Source organism: Callospermophilus lateralis, chromosome 6, assembly GCF_048772815.1.
Source record: "Callospermophilus lateralis isolate mCalLat2 chromosome 6, mCalLat2.hap1, whole genome shotgun sequence".
Taxonomy (NCBI): Eukaryota; Metazoa; Chordata; class Mammalia; order Rodentia; family Sciuridae; genus Callospermophilus; species Callospermophilus lateralis.
In genome coordinates this window covers 12,629,593-12,653,599 of record NC_135310.1, presented here as the reverse complement: position 1 = coordinate 12,653,599, position 24,007 = coordinate 12,629,593, and the positions used below count along the sequence as shown (strand labels likewise).

General features: G+C 44.6%; 1 protein-coding gene across 2 annotated transcripts in view; it reads left to right on the top strand.

Annotated features, from left to right (window-relative positions):
* Tiam2 (TIAM Rac1 associated GEF 2) overlaps nt 1-24,007 on the top strand; it is a 103,185-nt gene that overhangs the window by 15,819 nt on the left and 63,359 nt on the right. The window contains exons 5-8 of one of the 2 annotated variants that reach the window (XM_076858095.2): nt 54-278; nt 14,094-14,279; nt 14,890-15,036; nt 17,332-17,403. In XM_076858095.2, the coding sequence (XP_076714210.2) occupies nt 54-278; nt 14,094-14,279; nt 14,890-15,036; nt 17,332-17,403 (630 nt within the window). The remainder of the gene's footprint in view (nt 1-53; nt 279-14,093; nt 14,280-14,889; nt 15,037-17,331; nt 17,404-24,007) is intronic. The other variant, XM_076858096.2, reaches the window with a different exon arrangement.

The following is a 24,007-nucleotide window of genomic DNA, read 5'->3' as shown; positions in this document are numbered from 1 at the left end:
AGAAATTTTGTGTCAAGGTGATTTCAAACCATCTCCCTGCTCTCTGTGTTTAGGCCACCAGCCAGACAGACCTGGAAAACTGGGTCACTGCCATCCATTCTGCATGTGCATCCCTTTTTGCAAAGAAGCATGGGAAAGAGGACACGGTGCGGCTGCTGAAGAGCCAGACGAGAAGCCTGCTCCAGAAGATCGACATGGACAGCAAGATGAAGAAGATGGCGGAGCTGCAGCTGTCCGTGGTGAGCGACCCCAGGAACAGGAAGGCCATCGAGAACCAGGTACAGCAACCAAGAGTGCAGACTGGAATTATGATCATGATTCACATACTCGGGGGGGAAATGGTTTCTTTTCTTTCTTTATTTTTTTTTATTTATTCATTTTAGTTATACATGACAATAGAAGGTATTTTGACATATTAAACATACATGGAGTAAAAATCCGCATTCATATGGTTGTATATGATGTGGAGTTACACTGGTCATGTATTCATGTGTGAACGTAGGAAGGTTATGTCTGGTTCATTTTACTGTCTTTCTTATTCCCATCCCACCTCCCTTTATTCCCCTCTTTTTCTAATCCAATGAACTTCTATCCCCTGCCCTCCATTGTGCAGCATCTGCATATCAGAGAGAACATTCAGACTTTGGTTTGGGGAGATTGGCTTATTTCACTTAGCATAATGGTCTCCAGTTCTATCCATTTACCAGCAAATGCCATAATTTCATTCTTCTTTATGGCTGAGTAATATTCCATTGTGTGTGTGTGTGTGTGTGTGTGTGTGTGTATACACACACACACCACATTTTCTTCTTCCATTCATCTGTTGAAGGGCACCTAGGTTGGTTTCATAGCTTAGCTATTGTGAATGAAGCTGCAATAAACATTGATGTGGCCACATCACTATTTTATGCTGATTTTTAGTCCTTCAGGTATATACCGAGGAGTAGGGTAACGGGGTCAAATGGTGGTCCCATTCCAAGTTTTCTGAGGAATTTCCATATTGCTTTCCAGAGTGGTTGCACCAGTTTCCTGGGGGAAAAGGTTTCTGTGGCTTCTAAGTTCACGTACTTATGGCCATCTTGTGTGACACAGGTGATGTGGTTCATTTTACAACCTTTAGTGGCTGATCAGAAACACATTGCACATCCCTCATCTGAAATGCCTGGGACCAGAAGTGTTTTGGATTTTCTTAAAATGTTTGAATTTTGAAATATTTGCATATATACAATGAGGTATCCTGGGGATGGGACTTAAGAAAAATTCCATAATAACACACCAATTTGGACAGACTGATGCATTAGAAAGAAATTTTACTTAAAACACGAAATTAATTTGTTTCATATGCACGTTAAACACATAACCTGGATGTAAGTTACATAATGTTTTAAAGAATTTTGTGCATGAAACAAATTTTCATAGTGTAGGTTTTTTCACTTGTATCATATTGACACTAAAAAAGTTTTGGATTCTAGAGCATTCCATATTTGGGATTTCTGGGTTAGGGTTGCTCAACCTATATATTGAAATAGTTATAACCAAATCTTTTTGCCTATGTTAAGTGGTGCCATTTGGCCCAGCTGATTATCTGAAAAATTGTTATTTTTCTGGACAACATCCATGTGATAAAACCCCCAGAGGATTGGACAGCTAAATCCTAATTCAAAGGATGGCTTGGGAAGGGGGGTTTGGTGTAATGCAGCTAGCTATTCCTGTGTCTGTGGAGTCCAGAAACCACTAACAGACAACAGGGAAAATGCTTTCCTTGGTCTGCTGCCACGTTCATGCCGTTGGGTGGCTCCTACCCCATATGCATTGTAGAGGAGGTAAGGTAGCTTTTTACTTTTTATTTTTCTTTGCTTGGACCACCTCAATACTTGGGAAAGAGCTCGTGAAATTTCTAGCCTTCCTCTCACGTCAGGTTCCCTGGGAAACAGACTGAGCTGGAGAAGTGTTGGTGAGGAGTCTTACTGGAATGCCCTCAGGAGCAACACTGGTTGGGAGTAAGGAGCGGGACTGGGGTGGAGCCGGCAGGATTGTGACAGCCGGGCAGGCCCCACAGGAAGCCCTGGAGCTGGGTGGCCATGCAGAGCTGTGTGCCTCGTGGCAAGGGGGCCAGGCTTTTGTGCCTGGCAGCTCCCTTCAGTGGAGGTCAGTCCCCAGAGGCACCCAGCTGTGAGCTTTGAAAGAACACCTCTGTTTTCAACAACGGGTCCAGGAGATGCTGTGTCCACTGTGGCCCTTCCAGAATCCGTTGTCAAGTGACTTAAGTACTTGAACAAAGAATAGGGTGATGATAAGTTGGCAGGTTCTTGAATTTTTCATCCTTTTTACTTGAAAATGAGGTTCTTAAAAATATTCCATAGTAACACAGAGATTTGGACCAGTTTATTAGAAAATTTTGCCTATGATGTTTTACTCAAGTCGCATGTCAGTCTTCCATTATGTGTGAATGTTTAGCCTTGTGCAAAAGTTGATCGTCAACATATTTGAAAAATGGCATGTGTAGAAAGAAATTCAGGTTATAGTGGGAATCGCGCATGAATTCAAATGATGTATTTGTGACACGCTAGGAATTTGGAATATATTAGTTAGCAGTAGTAAAATAACCAAATAACCCCACCTCTGCCTCTCATCTAGTATTTCTAAATGACGATGCTATATGGGTGAATCTTCTGACTAATACTCTTCCCATCTTTTCCTGTTCTTATGTTCTGTTTGGTCTGTATTCCTTCTCGGTTTTTTTCCCTCTTACCTGCAGGTACTGGTCCACCTGACCGATGCATCTGGCTTCAAGAAATAAAAACGATGATAAATTATGGGACCCTGTTGCTAATGAGTGTATAACTTAGTTAGAAAACCTGTTAAATATGAAACTAAAGAACATTCTAGAATGGGATGTTCAGTGACATCCAATTTCATGAGGGATCGAAGGTTGGAGTCGCGGGGTGAGCTTGAGGAGCCTTCCTGGGAGGACATGGCCTTCAAACACTGTGGGTGGTGCAGGCGTGAGGGATTTCCATGAAAAGACCTGGGGCAGGAGTAACAGGCATGGCATGGAGCTCCTGGGCACACCACAGAGCGTGTGGCTTGGCAAAGGAGGAGTAGTTGGTGGTGAGCCGGACAGGCGCTGGGGCAGTTTTCAGGGTGTTTTGTCTTATTCTGTAACAATGTACTGTCAACTCGGTGGCTCAGCAGTGACCCACATGGATTTCTCACAGTCCCCAGGGATGGGAAGTCCAAGGTCAAGGCAGGGCAGATTCCAGGTCTGGTGAGGGCCTGCCTCCTAGAGATGGTGTCTTCACTTGGTGAAAGGGCAGGGAGGCTCTCTGGGCCTCCTTTTAAGGACACTCGTTCTCTTCACAAGGGTTCTGTTGCTGACCTATTCGCCTCCCTATAGGCCCGGCCTGCTAATACTTTAAAGGTGGTTTTTCAACTTGAATTTGGAGGGTGGGGCGCATACACATTCAGGCCCTAGCGGTTTTGAATGCTAGGCTTGGATAGAATTTCAACTTGTATTCCACACTCAAAGTAGAAAGCAATCTAGTTTTCTGCATTGTATCCTGGGGAGACCGATCAGGCAGTGACTTGGAGGACAGACTGAAGTAGGGAAAGGCATTGGGCAGTCCGATGGCCCTGATCTGGATGTGCGCATACAAGGGCTTGGTCCTGAGGGGTACGAAAGTCCAACAGTTCACATGGACACCAGAGAGCATGGTCTGCTGTGGCTGTGTGGACTCTAGAGTCACCTCCAGTCCTGAGTGGAACTGTCCTGATACAGGAGATGCCGTAATCTACAGCCTGCCGGCTGGAGGCGCCAGACTGCAAGACAGTTTCACATGGAGGTGAGAAGGCAGCATGAACTCCAGGAAGAGAGCAGGAGTGGAGGGGCAACGGGTTGGCAGGAATACCCCCGCAGCCCGCCAGAGCCCTCCCCGCTCACATCTGGGAGGAGGCTGGTCCTGAGGCTGCATGACGGCACTGCCCAGCTTCCTGCCTGGGGAGTGCAGGGTGTGCCCAGCTCTGCCCAGGGTGTGAGCGGAGAGCTGAAGGAGAGATGGCTATCCTGGTGTTTTCCTTGTACTGCATCCCACCTGGGGTCCTGAGGTTCCACGGTCCACTCGTGACAGCCCTTCTGCTGGGAGAAATATAACTCATGGGGTCCCGTGTCACAGAGTGCTCGGGTGCCCTCGTCAAAGACCACATGGGACAGTGGTGGGATAAAGCACACTTTCAACCCTTCTGTCTCCTGAGCTTAACTTTGGAACCGTATGTCTGGAAGGGGCGCTCAGTTTAGAGTTTTCAGGGCCTTACATTTAGTTGAAGATTTAGGTTTAGGGAGAGATGAGGGAACATTGACAGGCTCCCTTTATGTATGTGGACCTTTATTTTTTTTTTTAAAGTTATAGATGAACACAATACTTTTATTTATTTATTTTTATGTAGTGCTGAGGAGTGAACCCAGTGCCTCATGCATGCTAAGCGAGCGCTCAACCAGAGCTACAGCCCCAGCCCCTATATGGAGCCTTTTTATGACCACAAGAAGTCCAAGCACATGAATTTTCCATTAGGTAGATTTTTTTTTTTTTTTTTGCCTGCCTGAAGTTTGTGAATGCCTGATAGATGATGTCACCTTTGGTGCCATTCTCTGATTGGGAGGGGTACCCTTGCATAAACCCTTTCACAAATCGAAGGGTCCAGAATGACTGGCCTCAAGAGTTACTTCTCTTATAAAGAATTAGGGTGATGGTCACTTGGGGCCCATTGTCCACTCTTGCCAGAGTCCATACCTTGGTTATTTTGTCCTTGTGCTCCTTGGTTTTCATTTCAGCCTCCAACCCCACCGGCTTCCTCCCTGCTCCTGTACCTCCTCCACCTACCCCCCACACACCTCCTGCAAGCTCATCTTCTAGCTGTATTCTAGGGAATTTCAGGTAAGGTCCTGTTTGGATTGATATTTAGAAATTTCACCTGAATAGTTTTTTAGGTTATAATTTAGTCCTGTTTTCCCAAAGAACTTTGCAGTTATTGAAAAGCATCACATCTGGCCATGAAAGGTGAAAGAGCTGTTTACTCTCGACCTGCAGACACACAGACTGAGAAACACACAGACACACAGCAGGGAAGTAAGCACATGCTTGGAATTGCTTTTATGAGATCCCCTTTGACTAGGAAACGGTAATGTGACCACAAAGGTATTTACAGGCTGAGGCCACTTAGGTCCAGGCTCCCAATATCCCATACACGTACAGTGTTTAAAACCTCTGTGAAAGAGCAGTATTCAGTGCACTTACCATTTAAAAGTCTCAAGTCCACTGCATACTTTTTCTGGGTGCCTGGTAATTATACTGAATAGTGGGCTCATTGTGACATATTGGCACGTGTGCATAGCATACTTTAATAACTTTGACTCCCCGGTGCCTGCCTTGCCCTCCCCTTGTCCATCCCCTGATCCCCTTCCTCCATCCTCCTTATCTCTCTCCTATTTTCTTTTTTCTAAATATGAGCAAAAACATACAGCCCTCAACTTTATGCATCTGGCTTGTTTTGAGTAATGTGATGCCCTCCAGGTCCGTCCATTTTCCTGCAGATGACACAATTTTGTTCTTTATAGCTGACTAAAATTCTGTTGCGTTCACATACCACATTTTCTTTATACATTCTTCTATTGGTGGACACCGAGGCTGCTTCCATAGGTTGGCTGTTGTGAATTATGCTGCTGTAAACATGGGTCTGCACGTGTGTCTATAGTATGTGGACTTTAGTTCTTTGGGGTAAATACTGAGGAATGGTATGACCAGGTCATATGGCGGTTCCATGCCTACTCTTTTGAGGGACCTCCACACTGATTTCCCTAGTGGCTGTACTAATGTACATTCCCACCAACAGTGGGTAATTGTTCCTTTTCTCTCCACATCTTCTCCAGCATTTATTGTCATTTGTATTTCTGATGTTCTAACTAGAGTGAGAGAAAATCTCAGTGGCATTTTGATTGAATTTCCTCAATGATGAGAGATGAAGATTCTTTTCCTTATGATTGTTGGCCATTTCTACCTTTTCTTTTGAGGAACATCTATTTAGTTCATTTGCCCATTTGTTGAGTGGGGTGTTTCTTTGGTGTTGACTTTTTTGAATTCTTTATACATTCTAGACATTAATCCTCTGTCGGAAGAGTAGCTTGCAAAGATTTTCTCCCATTCTGTAGGTTTCTTCCTCACACTGTTAATTGTTTCTTTTGCTGTGCAGAAGCTTTTTAGTTTGATGCCATCCCATTTATTCATTCTTGATATTATTCCTGAGCTACAGGAGTTCAGGTGAGGAAATTTCTGCCTGAGCCAATATGCTGGATTGTTTTCCTTGTATTTTCTTCTAGTAGTTGCAAAATTTTTGTCTTATTTCAAGGTCTTTGGTCCATTTTTGAATTGATTTTTGTGCAGGGTGAGAGATAGGGATCTAGATTCTACATATGAATATACAGTTTTCCTAGCACCTTTTGTTAAACAAGTGTCTTTTCTCCAATGTTAACTTTTTGCCAAGAATCAGATGAGCATAGCTGTGTGGGTGTGTCTTCTATTTCGTTGCATTGGTCTACGTATGTTTTCATGTCGGTACCAAGCTGCATTTGTTACTGTGGTGCCATATTATAATTTGAAGTTGGGTACTGTGATGCCTCCAGCCTTATTCTTTTTGCTTAGAATTGCTTTGGCTATTCTCTGTCTTTTGCTCTTCCATATAAACTTTAGGACTATTGTTTCTAGTTCTGAGAAAGATATCTTGTGATTTTGATTGGGAGTGCATTGAATCTGTAGGTGACCTTTGGCAGTAGCTATTTTAACAATATTAATTCTGCCTATCTATGAACATGGTACTTCCTTCCATTTTTTGGTGTCTTTGATCTCTTTGTTCAGCATTCTGGAATTTTCCTTGTAGAGGTCTTTCAACTGGAAGTCTTTCCTTTCAAATCAAGAACAAGACAAGGATGTCCACTTTTACCAATCCTGTTCAATATAGTATTTGAGATTTTCCAGAACAAAGGAATACAAATGGGAAAGGAAGAAGTCAAATTGTCCCGATTTGCAGATGATATTAATCCTATACTTAGAAGACCCTAAAGGCTTCATCAAAAGACTGTTAGAGCTGATAAATACTCTAACAAAGTAGTAGATTAAACACTCAACATACAAATATCAGTGGTTTTCTATACACCACCAGGGAATCTTCTGAGAAAGGAATCAGGAAAACAGTTTCATCCACAATAGCTTTATAACAAAAGAAAGTATTTAAAAAATAACTCTAACTTTTATTTATGTGTCACTTTCCTCCAGAGACCCCCAAGTCCCTCAGACCTAGTCATATGATGTATGCCAATAATAGCAGAATATGCAGCATAGATTACATCATGCAAGATAAAGTCCCTGGGACAGGCTTTCTTTGAAGTATGTGGGTGGAGGAAATCATTGTCGATGCCTTTTCCTAACAAAAAGACACTATCACAGTAAGGACAGCTGAATTTCATACTGGTACGGGGTCATGTGCTTTGCTTAAAATAAACCATCATTCAGCCTTGTCCTCAGGCCTCTGGGCTTTTCCATGGGGCAGGATGATGCAACCTTCATTTGAGCATATCCAATTTGGACCAGACCACACTGTGTGTCCACATGTCAGAGTGTCTTTGAAGTTCTGAAGGAGGAAGCCTTGTAAATTAAGTCCAGTTAGTACTTTATTTTCTTTCCGTTTATTATTTCAAACAAGTAAATAAGGACAAAACCTCACCACCCTGAGGCCATCTTGGCTTCCTCCCAGATGCCTTCCCCCAGACGGCTCATTCTGTGCCCTTCTCTGGGGGAGCCTGGCAGCTTCCTGTGTTAACCAGGCCGAGAGGGAGGGGAAAGCCAGACCCCCAGGAGTGCTCCAGTGAGTGGGATGTGAAATGTGGGCTTCGTTTAAAATGTTTACTTAAAGGTTTAACGTGATAAGAGGATGTAGTGAATTTAGACAATTGGAAACTGGTGAAGGGAACAATATGAACAAAGCTTTGAGGAAAATACAGTAAGGAGTGTATGCAGGGTGGGGGGGAGCAGCTAGAGAGCAGAATATTTGTGAAGAGGGATTTGAGGGAACAAGGCCTGCTTATGCAGGTGCCTGGTGGAGAACAGACTTTGTTCTGTAGCTGCTGGGAGATGGTGGGTCTGTGTCGTGGAGTGAGCTTGGGTTACGTGCATACTCTGGGCCGGTGAGTGCACGTGGATGGGGTTCAGAGACCACTGTCCTCGGGGTGCTCTCATCCTAGTAGATAACAGAGAGCTGACCATATAGTTTCCACATAAGACCCTGAATTCGGGGTAAATGATGTTTGAGTGCCAGGGAAGACGGAAATGGGAAGCTAATCCTCGATATCGAGGACTTCAGGGAGAAACGCCTGAATGCTTCTTGAAAACCAAGGGGTGACTCGGAAGAGGATGGAGAAGAGCGTTCCAGGCGAGGTTCAGCCATGGCGGAGTGCTCTGAATGACGCGGGCACCTGGCGGTTCAGCGTCTCAGGCCGGGGTGAGAGGTGGAAGAGGTAAGGGGCTGTCCTCTCCCTTCTCTGTGCTGCTGTGGAAGCCTCCGGCTTGGCCCTCTCTGGTTCGTCTTCCACACAACCAGAGCAGATGTCATCTAGAAAGGCGACCTGACTGTGCGTGTGTCTAGCTTACACACACCTTAGTGGGCTTCCTCACTTGCAAGATGAGGACCCGGAGAACCTCTGCTCTGCTGACCTGGGTCAACACTGTGGCAAGACTGGCTTCCTGTAGGTCCCCACCTGAGCCTCCACCCCACTCCTCACTGTGGGTGTCTCCTCTACAGACAGGACTCCATTTCCAGGGTATGTGCCTGTCCCTCCTCCCTGTCACCTGGCTCAGCATTATAATGAAGGCTGAGGGGCACGTCCTCTACGGGGCTGCCCCGACTCCCCTCCATCCACTCCATCAAGGACTCCCATGGTTCCTGGTTTCTGTCTGTATCTCCACTATCATCACCTTGCTCTGTCATAATCTCCTTGAGGCTGATCTTACACCTGCTATAAAACACGGGCTCCTAAAGCAACATGAGTGGATGCCCCCATGTCTCTCTCGTGAACCCAGGAATCGCTCCTCTTTACTCGAGGAGACTGACTTCTCCTTGGTCCTTCTCCAGGGCTCCTGTGTCTTTCCCCATAGCACATCTCCTCCTCCTGCCTCGATCCCTGCCATGATTCCCTCCCTGGTCACTCACTAAGAGAGCTCCTGTTTGGGGCCATAGTCACTCCACAGGTAAAGATGTGTCCGTAGTGCGCTCAGGTGAATTGGATTTTCTAGCGTCACACAGCTCTTCAGTGGCAGAGCTGGGGTCTGAATCCAGATCTGTGTTGTGGAGGCTCCCCTGCTTCTCAGTAGGATTTGGGTAAATCAGATGATGCTTTGCTCTCTAAACCATGGGATGATTTATTTGGCATAAGTCAGAAATTAACCCTTAAGTATCTGTTATCGCAACTTGGGTTTTTCAGCTCAGTGTGTTGGGAAGTATATTGGTTATAAACTGGAGTAAATTTTATCTCGAAACCAAACAAAATTGATTCTCTAAACTGTAGCAGGTTGTTCTAACTAATGAATTTGAGCACAATCTGTGTCTCTGGTCAGTGTCTTCTATGAAGATAGGTTTTAGAGTTTGTAAAACATGGAAGTTTTTCAGTTTATTCCACCAAAAAGGACAAATGAATTATCTTTTAGGCTGAACCTAGTCATGGACAACTGGCCGAATTTCGTAATCAAATGACTACACAGTGGAAAGTAGTTTTCTAGGAGCACTGGGTGTGGTAGGAATGTGCTTGTCATCTTTTAAAAGGTATCGTTCACTTGATTCATTTGTTATTTTTATCATCAGGCTTCATCTCTCCCTTCCCTCTTTTCTATAGCAGAGCACAACCTCTCTGAGCTCATTACATGAATATAGCTATGGCTGTAATGAAAAGGAAACTTTTTAGCATTTAATTTATGTCAGAGCTTAAACATGGGAGTTTTCCCTGTGATTTTGCCAATAACTTATCCTTTTACAGTGAAAGAGAATGAAAACCACCTTAGAGTAAGTTTTTTCATCCTTGTCATTTTCTGTTTTGTGCAGGGACATGAGAAGAAATGAAAGCTCAGTCTACAGGTTGAGTTTTTAATATCATGTCCTGATACTTACCTGTAAAAGTAATGACCAGGGACAGTTGTCAGGGTGCAAGGGATTCAGAAAAGAGGGGGAAGTCTTGGCTTCCAGGAATTCATTTTGAAAATTTTGGTTTGTAATAATGTTAGGAGGAAAATTCCAGAATTAATAAAAAAAAATCTGTGATAAACAGCTGCCGATGGCATTTCTAGCTCAGTGATAATGTTGATGATGATGATTGAATTCAACTGAGGTAGCATAATAGCTAAGGAAACTGTCTTTTGTTCCTGCCTTGACATTTTAAAAGTGCACCTTTATCTCATCGTCTGCAGGATTATCATAAAATGTTTTCTTTTTAGTTAGCATTACTTTAAATCTGGGCTAAATCTGAATGTCGGGGTTAAAAATTGGAAGGGGAACAGTTCAAGATGAATAAGACACCTAAATGAGAACGTAGGCAGCTCCGCTCCTTCTCTGTAGGAAACCTGGGGCCTTGGAAGAAATGATCACTGAGGTGGAAGTTGCTGCAGCTGGCTTCAGGAGCACAGAGTCCTGCGGGGAGGGCAGCAGACCCCGTAGCTTGTCAGGGGCAGCAGTGTTCACACTGACAGCACTGTCAGTGTGGGTCTTTGTGAGTCCGGAGGGCTTGCTTATTCAGACCTTGACTGGTACTTGGGCCTTGGCCTCTACTGAGGAAACAGGTGGTGCTCCACACTTTCCAGATCCTGTGAGGTCTGTTTTGAGCTCACGGATTCAGCCCTCTGCCACCTCCTCCCCTCTAGGAAACCAGCCACGTCTGGAATCCAGAATTCTCTAATTTGGTGAGACCAAGAAGAGCCCCTCTGAATCCACATTCACAGCACACTTTCACCTGCAGATCTTCTAGCCACTCCCTAGAACTTTGGTGAGTGCAGAAAGAAAAGTCAAACATCTCATTGTTTCTTATCCAACCACAAATCCTCCGTTAAGCTCAGTAACTGAATCTCTGTATAAAGAACCATGACCTTAAAAACCAGGTAATATTGTCTTTAAATGCAATAGATGTGCAACTAATGATGGCTTCTCCTGCCATAGAGATCCATGGGGTAGACTGTATTACTCAAGGGTCTCTGGAGAAACAGTCACACCACGTGCACGCACACCAGGGAATTGGTGATCGAGCAGGTGGGGAAGTCTCAAGGTCTGCAGGAGAGGACAAGCTGGAGAGCCGGTGGCTGGCTCTAGACCCAAGGCTGATGGCTCAAGACCCAGGAGGAGCCAGTGTTCCAGTTCACCGTCAGGCAGGGAACTTCTCTTGCTCCAAGCCCTTTGGGTCTGACCAGGCCTTCAGCTGCTTGAATGAGGCTCACCCATATTAGGGAGGGCAGTCTGCTTGGCTCAGTCTATCCATTTAAATGTTAATTGCGTCCAAGAACACCCTCACCGACACACTCAGAATATTGTTTGAGCAAATATCTGGACACTTGGGGCCAAAATCAAGTACAATAAAATTTACCATCATAAAAGCTGATGTCAGGATTAGGATAAAGAGCACGGTTGAAATAGTCACTTTCCTTTGCATTTTTTACTAAATTCCATTTTTAAAATGCCTCTACAGCATACACTCTTAATTGAGGTACTTATACTCTTGGAACTTAATCACATACATTAGCCAAAGTCATGGTCTTTGTAAGGTCTCTTTTGGTCTGTTAGGTCCCACTGTGTTTCCGTCCTCCAGCAGATGAAAGCATCTGGATTCCTGTTCTTGTAATGAACTCACTTGCATTTTGGGGGGAGAGATTTAGAGGAGTGTTGACAAAATTTTGTTGTTTTCTTTTTTTTTTTTCCTTGACAAAATTTTAAGATTCCTTGTATATTGTGTAGGATCAAACTGTCCTTGCCTTTCAGTGGTACTTTGGTGGGTATTCATATGAATACACTAAATGGCACTTTAAGAAATACTCTGTGGGTTGTAGAACTGGGTGTAAGTGTAAGAGATTGTCATCTTTCCTAACCTGCGGTGACTGGTCCAGATTGGGCTCTTATTTCCTTCATCCTTTTAATCCACTATGATTGTCTGCACATCTTTCCTCTGGGCAGCAAGTGACTCTTTGTTTACCTTCCTCTCAGGTCTGCAGTCCCAGCAGACCTCCCAGAAAGTAGTCTCAGCAATTTCACACTGAGTGTGTGTGTGTGTGTGTGTTGAGGGAGGTCTTGTAAGCTTCAATATGTCACCCAATCTGGAAATATCTACATAGTATGAGAGGACAAAGGAGAACGTCTGTGATTATGGATTTTCAGGAGTCATCTAGAGGGGAAGAGGTTTATGAGGTGGAGCTGGAAGTCTAGTTTCCACTGCAGCTTGGGGTCCTGATAGACTCCGTTTATCCCTATCTGTCACATCTGGAATCTAGAGTTCTCTAATTTGGTGAGACCAAGAAGAGATTTGCAGCTCCCATTCGAAGTCTCCTGTTGGTTTTGAGCAGTGGTCCTCACTAAGGCTGGGCACCAGAATCACAGGAGGCACTTTTGAAATCTACACTGTCTTAAGCCTGGGACCTGATGGGTGGACTCTTTGGGGGTAAGACTGAGTCATCTCTGTTTTAAAAGCCACCGTGTCCTGGTGTTCACTCAGGCTAACACCAGTAGGTTACTCCACCATTGGCAAGGATACAGAAAATCCCACCCCCAGACAGATCTATAGAGAAGAGCAGACACACCTTCAGAGGAGAAGAGGGCCATCTCCAGGGGGAGAGACGTCCAAGGGCATGCAGACCCTAACCCTGGTTAAATCCCTTGTGGACATTCAGGCCCTTTCAATGCCCTCGTGAGTGACTTCATTGATCTACTTAGACTGATGAATCAAGGAATTATTTATTAAGATCTTATAGCCATTATGTTTCTTTCCCACAGAAAAGTTGTTCAGTGACCTTCCTAAGGAAGTAATACAGACAACTTAGAGGAGTCTGGGGAATACCCAGAATTTGTAACTTTTCTGCAGGGAGAGACTGAAGGGGTCTCAGTGCCCAGGGTTGGAAGTCCTCCAGATTATCATTGATCCAGAATTAAGAAGCACCTCGGCACACTGGAGATGCGGCGGCTGCAAAGGCAGTGGCATAATCCCTGTCCTGAGCTCCTCATGACGGGCCCTTGCTGTAGGCCTCTTGTGTTCTGAGATGGTCCCCCAGACCTGTGGAGCCAGCTTTCTGCTTGGCTTCAGAGCTCCATATTGGCAAGTGACCAGAGCCTCTCTCCACCTACAATTTCCATTTTAATGGAGTAATGCTTGTGTGTAACACACTGTGACATCCTTGGGAAAGTGACAGAGGCCCCCAGGGTTGGACTATTTCTTTACCCACTCAGGACTTCAGTTTTGAAGAACTAGGAGGAATTTCCGTCGTGTAAATAACTTTAGATTCTTTAATTTCATTCAGATGTACAGATGGTTGTTATTCTCAAGATCCCTGAAATAGCGGTCCCAGCTCTGTTTGTCCTCACCCTCCCCCAAGTCCATTTGCTTCTTACTGTTCCGAGTCAGTTACTCAAGTGAACAGGGCTGCAGAGGCCCTGCCTTCACAGAACCAGTTCAGTTAATCTACTTTCGGATCAGAGGCTGTAAATGGGAAGGGAAATGAAACAAAGGGGAAAAAAATCATGTTTTGATTTTGCATCCTGTTGTAAGTCAGTGTGGTTTAATGCCGGAGTTCTCCAAAGATCATGCCATCTTGGCATGGCACGGGATCGGGACCACCAGCCACCCTTGGTTTTTGGCTGCCCTGATAAGTGTATTTTGTTGGGAGCCCGGAAGTGGCGAGCAGAGAGGGCTGGTTTAAACCTCTGCAACTCCAGCTGAAACTAATTTTTCCTTGACGTTTGATTGCATTTTCTACTTGGTCCATGCAAACTCCTAAGTTTTATTCAAGTTCCCTCTGCTTTTGCTGTTTAAGATCCAACAGTGGGAGCAGAATCTGGAGAAATTTCACACGGACCTATTCAGGATGCGCTGCTACCTGGCCAGCTTACAAGGCGGGGAGTTACCGAACCCCAAGAGTCTCCTCGCAGTCGCCAGCCGTCCCTCCAAGCTGGCCCTCGGCAGGCTGGGAGTCTTATCCGTGTCTTCTTTCCATGCTCTGGTAAGTTCCTGAGGAAGGCTGTATCCACAGCCTTGGGAGAGGATCACAGTGGCTCTCCTTCTCCAGCTTGTCACCCTCAGCTCCATGGGAAGTGAATCTAGTGTGTGACGAGGCTCATGCAAAGACCAGGGGCTGGGATGTGCAGAGGAGACTAGAGAGAGCCCAGTTTGTCTGCTGCATGTTTTAGGAACCCCACTGCTAGTGGACAGTTAGTCCATATTCGTGTCCGCACCTGCCTGCCCTCAGCTCCTCTGCATGCCACCGGGCACGCGGGATCCTTGAGGAGTAGTGACAGTGGCATGAGGAAGCAAGGAGGGTTGTTCATGTCAGAGCTGCCCTGGGTTTTCTGGGTTTGCTCCTGAGGTGGCGTCTGTGTCTTGAACTGGGTCTGTGACTGTCTGTGACCCTGCTCCCCATGTGGGGAGTCTGAAAGCTCCACCTTGGCTTGTGCTGCCTGGTAGGAGAGAGCTGCATGGTGGGTGCCGTCCTAGTACGCGGGACACGCAGCAGCCCTTGACACCCGCCAGGACAGGTTTCTAGTGAGCAGAGCTTCCTTCTTCCAGGACGACTCTTAATGCTTCTCTGATTTTTCTAAACTGTTTTAAATTAGGTGTGTTCAAGAGATGACTCTGCTCTCCGGAAAAGAACCCTTTCGCTGACCCAGCGAGGGAGGAGCAAGAAGGGCATATTTTCTTCCTTAAAAGGGCTGGACACGCTGGCAAGGAGAGGGAGGGAGAAAAGAGCATCCGTGACTCAGGTGAGTCCCGGCTCAGGAGGACTCCAGCTGGACCGACCTTCCTGAAGCCCCTGTTTATTGGCCTGCGATGAACCGGAGGTGTTCATGCTCTCTTCAGGGTGAAATAAGAGTTTGTTCAGGCCAGGAATGGTGGTGCATGTCTGTAATCCCAGTGGCTTTAGAGGCAGAGGCAGGAGGATCGTGAGTTCAAAGCCAGCCTCAGCAATTTAGCAAAACGCTAAACAACTCAGTGAGACCCTGTCTCTAAATAAATACAAAATAGGGTTAAAGATGTGGCTCAGAGGTCAAATGCCCCCGAGTTCAATCCCCAGTACCCTCCCCCACAAAAAAAAGAGCTTGTTCAAAGCAATCCATCTTGGCACGGACTTTTGATTCCAAGGGAAGTATATACAAGTTGCTCTGAGTGCCCATGCACACCTGCGGGAACCTTGTATGGTGCTTAGGCACACGAAGAATTATCAGACAATAATCCACACTCTTCAGTGCCTTTGGTTCTAACATTTATTTTCCCATAGCCTTCATATTCAAATAAATATAGAAAGTTAATACCAATCAGAGCGACTGCAGCTAAATTCTGTTGATGGTGCTGGATTCTTTTTTCCCTCAAACCTTTGAAATATGAAGAAGGAATTTTATCAGCTTGTTTTATAGAAAAGGAGACTGACACGAGGGGCAGGGCTGGGACTTACCTGCCTTGAATCCAAAACCCTAAAACACTGGACAATTGCTGCTGCTTATTTTCCCTTTAGAAGTAGTGGCTCTTTTACCATTTCACCAAGAAAAGACAGCCTGAACATTTACTCCTGGAATGTGGCCCCAAGTATAGCGAATCGTGTTCAGATCTGAAGTGTTTCCTAATGCCCATAACATAGCCCATGACGAGGAGTTTCATCGTGCGATGGGTATGTTTTAGGGTTATTATTTTTTCAAATACTGTAGAAAGATAAGTGGTGTGACGATCTGATCCTGTGAGTGGGGAGAATGTGTGCAGTGCCCCGGGGAGGAGTTCTTGGTCTGGTTTTCAGTGGGCTGCCATTCTTCTGAATATGCTTTCAGTGTCATGGGAAAGAGTGGTCACATTTCGTGGAACTTTATTTTCTAATTCATGTGTAGCTCTTTATTCAGAAGTATATACTACACTTATGAATTAAGTGAATAAAAGGACTAGTATCAACTTCTTTGACTTACCTAAGACCTTGAAACAACAAGGTCACAGAAGTTGGAGGGAGTGGATTAGCTGATGGAAAGATAGCAGAAACACGTGACTTCTTTTACATAGCCAAGAATATCACACTTTAAAGTCATACTTCTACTTGTATTTTAATTTACATTATGCACTGTAGTCATAAGTCATTGGCTATACTGGGCCCAGGTTTTCTCTCCCACCACCATATTTTTTTTTTTTTTTATTGGTGCATTATAGTTGCACATAATGCTGGGACTTATGGTCACAAATTCGTACTCTCACACTGGGCCTGTGCTTCCTGAGCTGAACTTCTGAGATGTTTAAATAATGTCTTTAAGGCCAGTCATGATTTTATTCGAGATGATCGATTTTGTGTCATTAAAATGGATAGCTTGCTTGTTTTTCTTAGTTGTAGATGTTTAGCTAATTACAAATGAGCTTAAAAAGGTCTTTACCCCAGCATATATGGTAAATGTTCCCAACAAAAGGTTTGTTGATGGACAAAAAAGCATTTGGTTGAACATACGTTTTTGTATTAAAAAAAAAAAAAAGATGACACCAACTATATTATTCGTATTTATATAATTGAATCAAGTTGATTTAGTAGATTTTATTAAATGTTTACATGATCTTTAATGCTAGTTATCTACAAAATTTAGAAGGAAATTTGGAAACTTAAATGATTCGCAGTCTGTCTATCCAAACACAGCCACTTTTAACATTTAGCTGTTTTCTTTCAAAATTTATTCTGCATGCATTAAAAGAAAGGATAAGCTTGATTTTGGAGCCTTTGCCAACTCTGAGCTCTGTTCCATCTCTTCAAAAATGTGAACTTGTCAAAAGTGACATCAAAAAGATTCAGAATGACTTGAATAACACATGACATCATAGAAAAGCAAAATACATGACTAGGAAGAAAGAAAGCAACTTTTTTTCTTCAAAGTTAGACCTTCAATTGGGTTAGAATATTAGACATTACAAATTGAGAAATGAAGATCTTATGTTACACAACTTTAATTTTTAAACACTGTAAAAGGGTGGATGCCATATGAACGTCTCAGAGCCATTTTTTGTTTTCTCTCTCTCTCTCTTTTACCCCTGTCTGTCAGATATTTGATTCGAATAGCAGCCATGGATTTTCTGGAACCCAGCTACCTCAGAGCTCCACCAACTCCAGCGAGGTAAAGTCTGCTCCAGGCAGCCAGCTTGATTTGTATCAGTGACACAGATGCTCTGGGAAGCAGGGAATGCTGGCTCAGCATTCTACTTTCAACAGATTCATCAGAATCTCTGTGTGAATCTGTTGAAAATAAAGTTAGAATCGAAATGGTCCCTACTAGGTAGACTAAGATGGGTTCTGAATGCCAAGTCTCTGGGGAGGTAAACTCGTGCCAGCACCATCCTCGAGTTAGTGGCACAACTCAACTAAGGTCCTAAGAGCCTCTTCAGTGGGGCTTCTCTCTTCCTCACCTGAAGTTGAGTGAACCCCAAACTGCGTTTTCCTCTCCTCGTTCCTGGAGGTCTTCCTGCCGTACATTCGGTGCTGTGGGTGTCTCCAGGTGCCCCCTGCAAAGCCCAGTAGACTCTCTTCCCAGGCTCCAGATGCGCTTCTTACCCAAAACTCCTCAGCTGTGTCCGGATGACATTCTGAAGTGGGGTGAAGTACTCGGGCCTCTTCTTTGGTGCCTTTTTAAAACCCACACCTTCCCCTAGAAGCTGGTGCATGTTATGGATCTGTTTCTCTGACCTCCCCCTCACCAAAGCATTTTGTCTTTAGTGTTATTTCTAAAGAAGCTCTGAGCTGTTTGTTGGAATTGAAAAGCTAATGACGATAGGCTTAGACAAACTGAATATACCTTTGCAGAAGCAGGCAGCCTTCTTTAGTGAGTTAATAGGGATAATTCAGTGAATTGGGAATTTAATTAGGAAAAAAATAGAGGAAAGTCGAGTGTTAGACACTGTGACTAGACGGGGGAAGGGGAGTGAGGAGGAACCCTTGGGTCATCCTAACATATGATGGAGCAGCGTAGATGGCCGTATTCTGCGTGCACGTAAGGCTGACTCTGAGCTGTTTTGGCCATCATGCTGCTGAGACAGCTCCAGGTGACAGCTCGGCCTGCAGAGTCCTGCTTCCCGGAGAGTGAGCTTAAGATGGGTCAGGAGAGCCTCTGCTGGGTGCCTTGCTCCCCATCACCTCCGCCCTTAGGGACAGGGCTGCCAATAGACAGGTTATGCAACGGAGCGTCCTGTGCCAGGAAGCTGGGCCTCCGAAGTGGCTCCTGGTCTGTGTTCTCCTTTTGCTAGATTTAACCGACCATGGGGAACGAGTACCTCCTTTTCTAGAAGTCACGATGAGTGGTCAGAAGTCAGACCTTTCATGATGAATGACCTCCCTTCCCAACCCCTTGGGTTCTGTGCATCTGCAGAGGCTGTTCAGTCGGCATCCGTCGCTCCATCCTCCAGGGACAGGACTGTCCTCCAGGGACAGGACTCTTTGCTGCGGTTGATGCATCCTCATTATTTCCTGGTTCTTACTCTGCCTTTTCCTATTGGCTGCCCTGTTGGGCGTATGCGTCCAGGATACCTGGTAACCAGGACCCTTGGTCTGGAGAGTTTGTGTATATTCCTTTCTTAGGTATATATTCTAAATCGGTAACACACTGCTGAGGGTATAGCACTAGCTTATGAAAGTCTGCTAATTGTGTTAGGTGCAGTCCTCTAATGGCTGAGAAGTGTTTGCTCTCTGAGAAAAGCCCATCATTTTAGGGTCATATCTCTTCCAACATCAATAACAATTTAAAATTCTTACTTTAAAAGTTAGAGAGATTATATCTCAGGCACTCTTACCCCTCGTAGGCACACTGGGCTGGGAGTCATGATGAGTCTTTCTTTCACCTTTGATTTTAATAAAATCCTTGCTTATTTGCTTAAAGAATAAAAGAAATTATATCTTAAAACATTTTCTGTTATCTGAACTTATGGTGGATTTTGACAGTCAAATTTGCTAAAATAGTGGTGAAATTCAGTTTTGTGCTTATTTAAATCAAGCTCAACTTACCAACCCATCTTGTGATTTAATTGACAGACCTTACCAAAGCACCAGGGGTGAGAGAAAACCATTGCTGCATCCGTTTTTTTAAGTGTGTATATTCAGCGATCCCTGTTTATTTTAACTATGCATCACTTCCAGTATAGGGATAATCAAAGACGGTCCTTTTGTGGGCAGGACTGTTTTAGTGGTGCATCTGGTGAGTCTGTTCTTTCTGTGCTGCCTGCAGCACTGAGCTAACTAGGTCTGAATCGAATTGCAGCTAAAACTAAGGGCGTACGTAAAAAAAAAAAAAAAAAAAAAAAGTCTTTGGGACTCAAAATTCTTCCTGTAGCTGGCCAAGGAGTTAATATTACATTTCACTGCTTTTCCTCTGCTAATCACTCTTGGAGACTATTTATAACCAGCACAAACCATCTATTTTTATACAGTAAGTACAATATGTCCACTTGAGTAACACAGAAAGGCCATTGTGAGGGAGGGGCCGCGCGCAGTTTTAAACACTCTAATTGGTGCTTCCCGTCCTGTTCAGCGCTTAGTCACCCTAATCCAAAGTCTGTTAGGGCTGGAATAAAGCCAGTCTCATTGGAGCATTTTTAAAATGACACCTTGGCCAGCCCAAAATGAGAGCCTTTTGGTCTCCTCCTTGATGAGTAAGGAGGAGCCTCCTGCAGTGTGGCAGGCAGAGTTTGTCATGGAGATTGTGACAACAACCCTCCACCAGGCTCCGAGGGTCATCTGCCTCAGAAGCTGCATCCCAGACATCCTGCCAGCCTCTGGCCTTGGCCCTCTCTCCTGGAAAACTGGCCGGGGTGTCCCAACTTTATGGCAGCGAGTGAATGAAGTATTGTTGTATTAGTTATTAGCTCCTAACTAGATGGGTGTGGGGGGACCTAATGTTGGTTTGTTAAGTGGAAAATGTGAATTAAGAACTGACTCCTGACCGCAGGATATGCTGTTTAAATAGGGAGCTCGTCTGGAGCCCTGCCCGGCCACAGACAGACGTGTATGGTCCCTGGGACGTGTGTACGCATGTATGTACAGCTGGCCATCCGGGGCTTTGTCTCCCTTCCTTCCAAATGATGCTCGGGCACCAGCCCAAGAAGGAAGTAAACAGTGGGCCTCTGTGACACTTCACTGCTAAGGACACCCAGAGCACATACCTCCTTTTGTGCCTGCTCCTCATCTCACTTGCTAATAGACTTTCCTTTTATCGGCAACTGTGGCGGTGCCGGCCCATTTGTGACAGCCAGATTGCGACTTTGCTACTCGCTCCCCTCCCGTGATCCAAGTAGTAATTACAAGCCATTTGATCCAAAAGCATCTGCTGTGAGAACACACGGGTTTCCATACTGAGCAGAAGGAATCTGACGTGTGGTTTCAGGACCATTCAAGTAATAATAATAAGAGACGTCGCCCTGCAAGGAGGGAGCAGCAGATTTGCAAGTGTTAACTGGTCAGTGTGTTGTGGCTGCAGATCGGCTGCAGATCGCTCTGCTCCCAGGTCATGATGGCCAGGGGAGCTGGATTGCAAGGTGCTCTAGGCGTCTGTGGCCCCACTCTCCTGAGTTGCCTGGATATTTTTTTTTTTTAAAGGGGATGACTCCCCGCAGTTCTGACGTGGCCATCCTTGAACTGCCATTTCATTTAAAAATGGTTATGGGTAGAACAACCTAGTGCCCCCGTCCACGCTGCCCTTCTGAAAGTCTTCAGAGTGCGTCTTTCAAACACCATTCTTCTGTCTCCCTGTGAGGCTGGTGTTTTTAATCTCGTAAAGGTAAAGAAACAGAAGTGCAGAGACCAGGCTAGCCAGGCCTAGCCAGGCTGGTCCTGAACCAGATTGTCTTCCTGTTCGTGTATCTTTGCCACCTTCATCCGTATTCTCCAGGGACTGGAAACTTGAACGAACAGTTGGAAGTTTTTAACGGGACACGGGGAGGTGTCGCAGCAGGAGGTGGTGTGGATAGGCAGCAGTCTTGACAGGCAACCACTGGGGGGATTCTGGGTGAGTGGTTAAAAAGATTTAATGTAGTACCTTTGCAAAGGATATGTTGGGAAAAGAATTTTCCAGATGGAAACAAGTTTTTGTTTGTTTTCAAGATTCTCTATTCCTTTTATGAAAAGAATGTCAGAATACTTATCTGGCTTATTGAAACTAAAGCGTGTGTATTTTTAGCTTAGATAGCATTGACCTTTCTCAAGGGAATCCATCCAGCTTTCTCTCCAAAGGGGAAAGCTCTCAACAACCTAGAAGATCTGTAATCATCAAGTAGGTTGTTTTCTAGTTCTAATTAATTAATTCCACATTCTTGAAGCTTTCTTTGAATAAACAGGTTTTATTTATTTATTATTTTTTGTGTACCAGGGGATTGAACCCAGGGTGCTTAACCACTGAACAACATCCCTAGCCCTTTTCATTTTTTATTTTGAGAAAAGTTCTCACTACGCTGCTTAGGGCCTTGCTAAATTGCTGAGGCTGGCCTCGAACTTGTGATCCTCCTGCCTCAGCCTCCTGAGTCCTGGGAATTACAGACATGCACCACCACACTGGCGGATTTTTTTTTTTTTTAGTGTCAGTGAACCTTTATTTTTATTATATGCGGTGCTGAGAAGCGAATCCAGGCAAGTGCTCTACCACTGAGTTATCACCTCAGCCCACACCCAGCAGTTTTTACTTTTTTTTTTTTTTGTATTACATGCATTTGTGGGGTGTGTGTGTGTGTGTGTGTGTGTGTGTGTGTGTGTGAGCAAAAATCTCATCTAATTTTTCTCTGTCGGGTCTATTGAGAAGGTGTGAACTTTGATGGCCTTGGCTTTGATGGACATCTTCTATTATTCACTAGAGCTTAGTTAACAGTATAGACTCAAGAAATGAAGCCTCAGAGTAGAGTAGTACCAATTTTTAAATTTGGTAAAAAGCCAAATTTAAAAATAATTGAATAGGACTTATCTCTTGTCTTTCCTTCTATTTCTCTATTTACCTTTGTACTTTTCTTTCATTCAATATTTCTTCTCTTTCATAATCTGTTGATTTGTTCTCTTTAAATTTGGAAGTGTTAAGGACCTGACATTACAAAAAACAGCCTTAAATCGTAGTTGGCCAATAGATGACCTTCACCTTCCAAACCTGTGTAGGGTGCAAATTTCTAATTGCATCCAACCCAGCACCCATGGGCTGGGCACCCCGTGAGCTGCCGTGTTGTGGGTATAGTGCACCATGGTAAGGGCTGATGGAGGCTAGGGATGAGGAGGTCAAAACCCGTGCTGTCATTCCTCTGACCACCCCAGGTGGAAGGACCTGCAGCTGACCATTGTGTGAGCTGGACTTTGCGGAACACACATTATGCCAGGAATAGGCAAGTGGGCTCATCTAGGGGAGTGGAATTAGGGATAGGTGGGGCAGAGGAAGGGGTGGCATTGAAAAGGGTTGGAGGACATGTGTGATTTCAGCGCCGAAGCTGTGAGGTGGGCAAGGAAATTGAAAGGGGCATGGATCTGTAGCTACTCCTATGGCGGATGGCAGGGGATGGGGCCACAGGGCAGCAAGGCATGGCTGTGGATTTATATTTCTCAAGTTTCTCCTCTACCTGTTAACCTCAGTCACATTTTTTCCTGTTCTGATCTGAAAGTGCAGCATGAAGTCACCCAGCACAGTAATTGGTCTTCGGTGGTTTCTTACTCCACAGCGCCCTCTGCTGGGGTTTTAGTTTGAGTCGCAACAGTAGTTTAAGAGGTGGGGCTTGCAGGGCTGCTGCCCAGGCACCTGGTTGAATCACTGCCCACGTAGAGGTCCCTGGAAAAGCTTGTGGTTGGTGTGAGCCTGGACCCTTCAGGAGATGGTGGTGTCCTGGCTGGTTCCTGGCATCCTTGGCTCCAGGCATCTGCTCCTTTGTCTCTGTTCCTTCATGTTGGCACACGAGGGAACAATCATTCTGGCTGTGATCATCCTTCCAGGAAAATGTGATGAAAGTGATGGATTCGTGACAGATCCAAAAGTGTCATGTCAGAGTTGATCACCACATTTTCAAAAAGACGACTCAGAAAGATGGATTCTTCCCTGGCTCTGCCCAAACCTGTTCTTTTGAATTTCTTTATTGTTTTTATTCTAGTATTTAAATCCTATGGAGGAGAATCTTTTGCTTTATATTTAAAAGATTAATGGAATTAAATGTAAAATCACCCATCCATGGTAATTTGGGGGTAGGACCAATGTGAAAACGTTGACTCAATATGTGACGTTTTCTAGGATATCAGACATTTTCACCTATAAGACTTCCTTTGTTCACAGAAGTGTGTATTGTTAGTGAACAAACTCAAGTAATTATAATAATCCCCTTTGACAGAATGGGAGCTGAGGCTTAGCCACTTAAATGGCTTGCCCTAGGCTGCTCTTTGCTGCCTAAGTGATAGAGTCTGTTACTTTTGATCACAATGAAAATACAAGAACCTAGCCTGAGAAAAACATTTCTGAATTGCTTAATAAATGTTAACTCTTCTTTAATAAACCATAGAACACATTAGCATGAAATTATCCAATGACTGTGATGATGAAATTTAGGAAAGGAAGCCATTTGGAAAAGCCTCCTAAAGATGGTATTTGGGGGTGATTTCCAGAGTGCCTACACAGAAAACAGCTGAAAGACTTCTCCTGGACATGGGTTAGTTTTTAAAAAGCAATTAGAAACTCAAGGAAACTTGTGCTTGGATTAAGTGAAGTGCACTTCAGCCTCGGGATG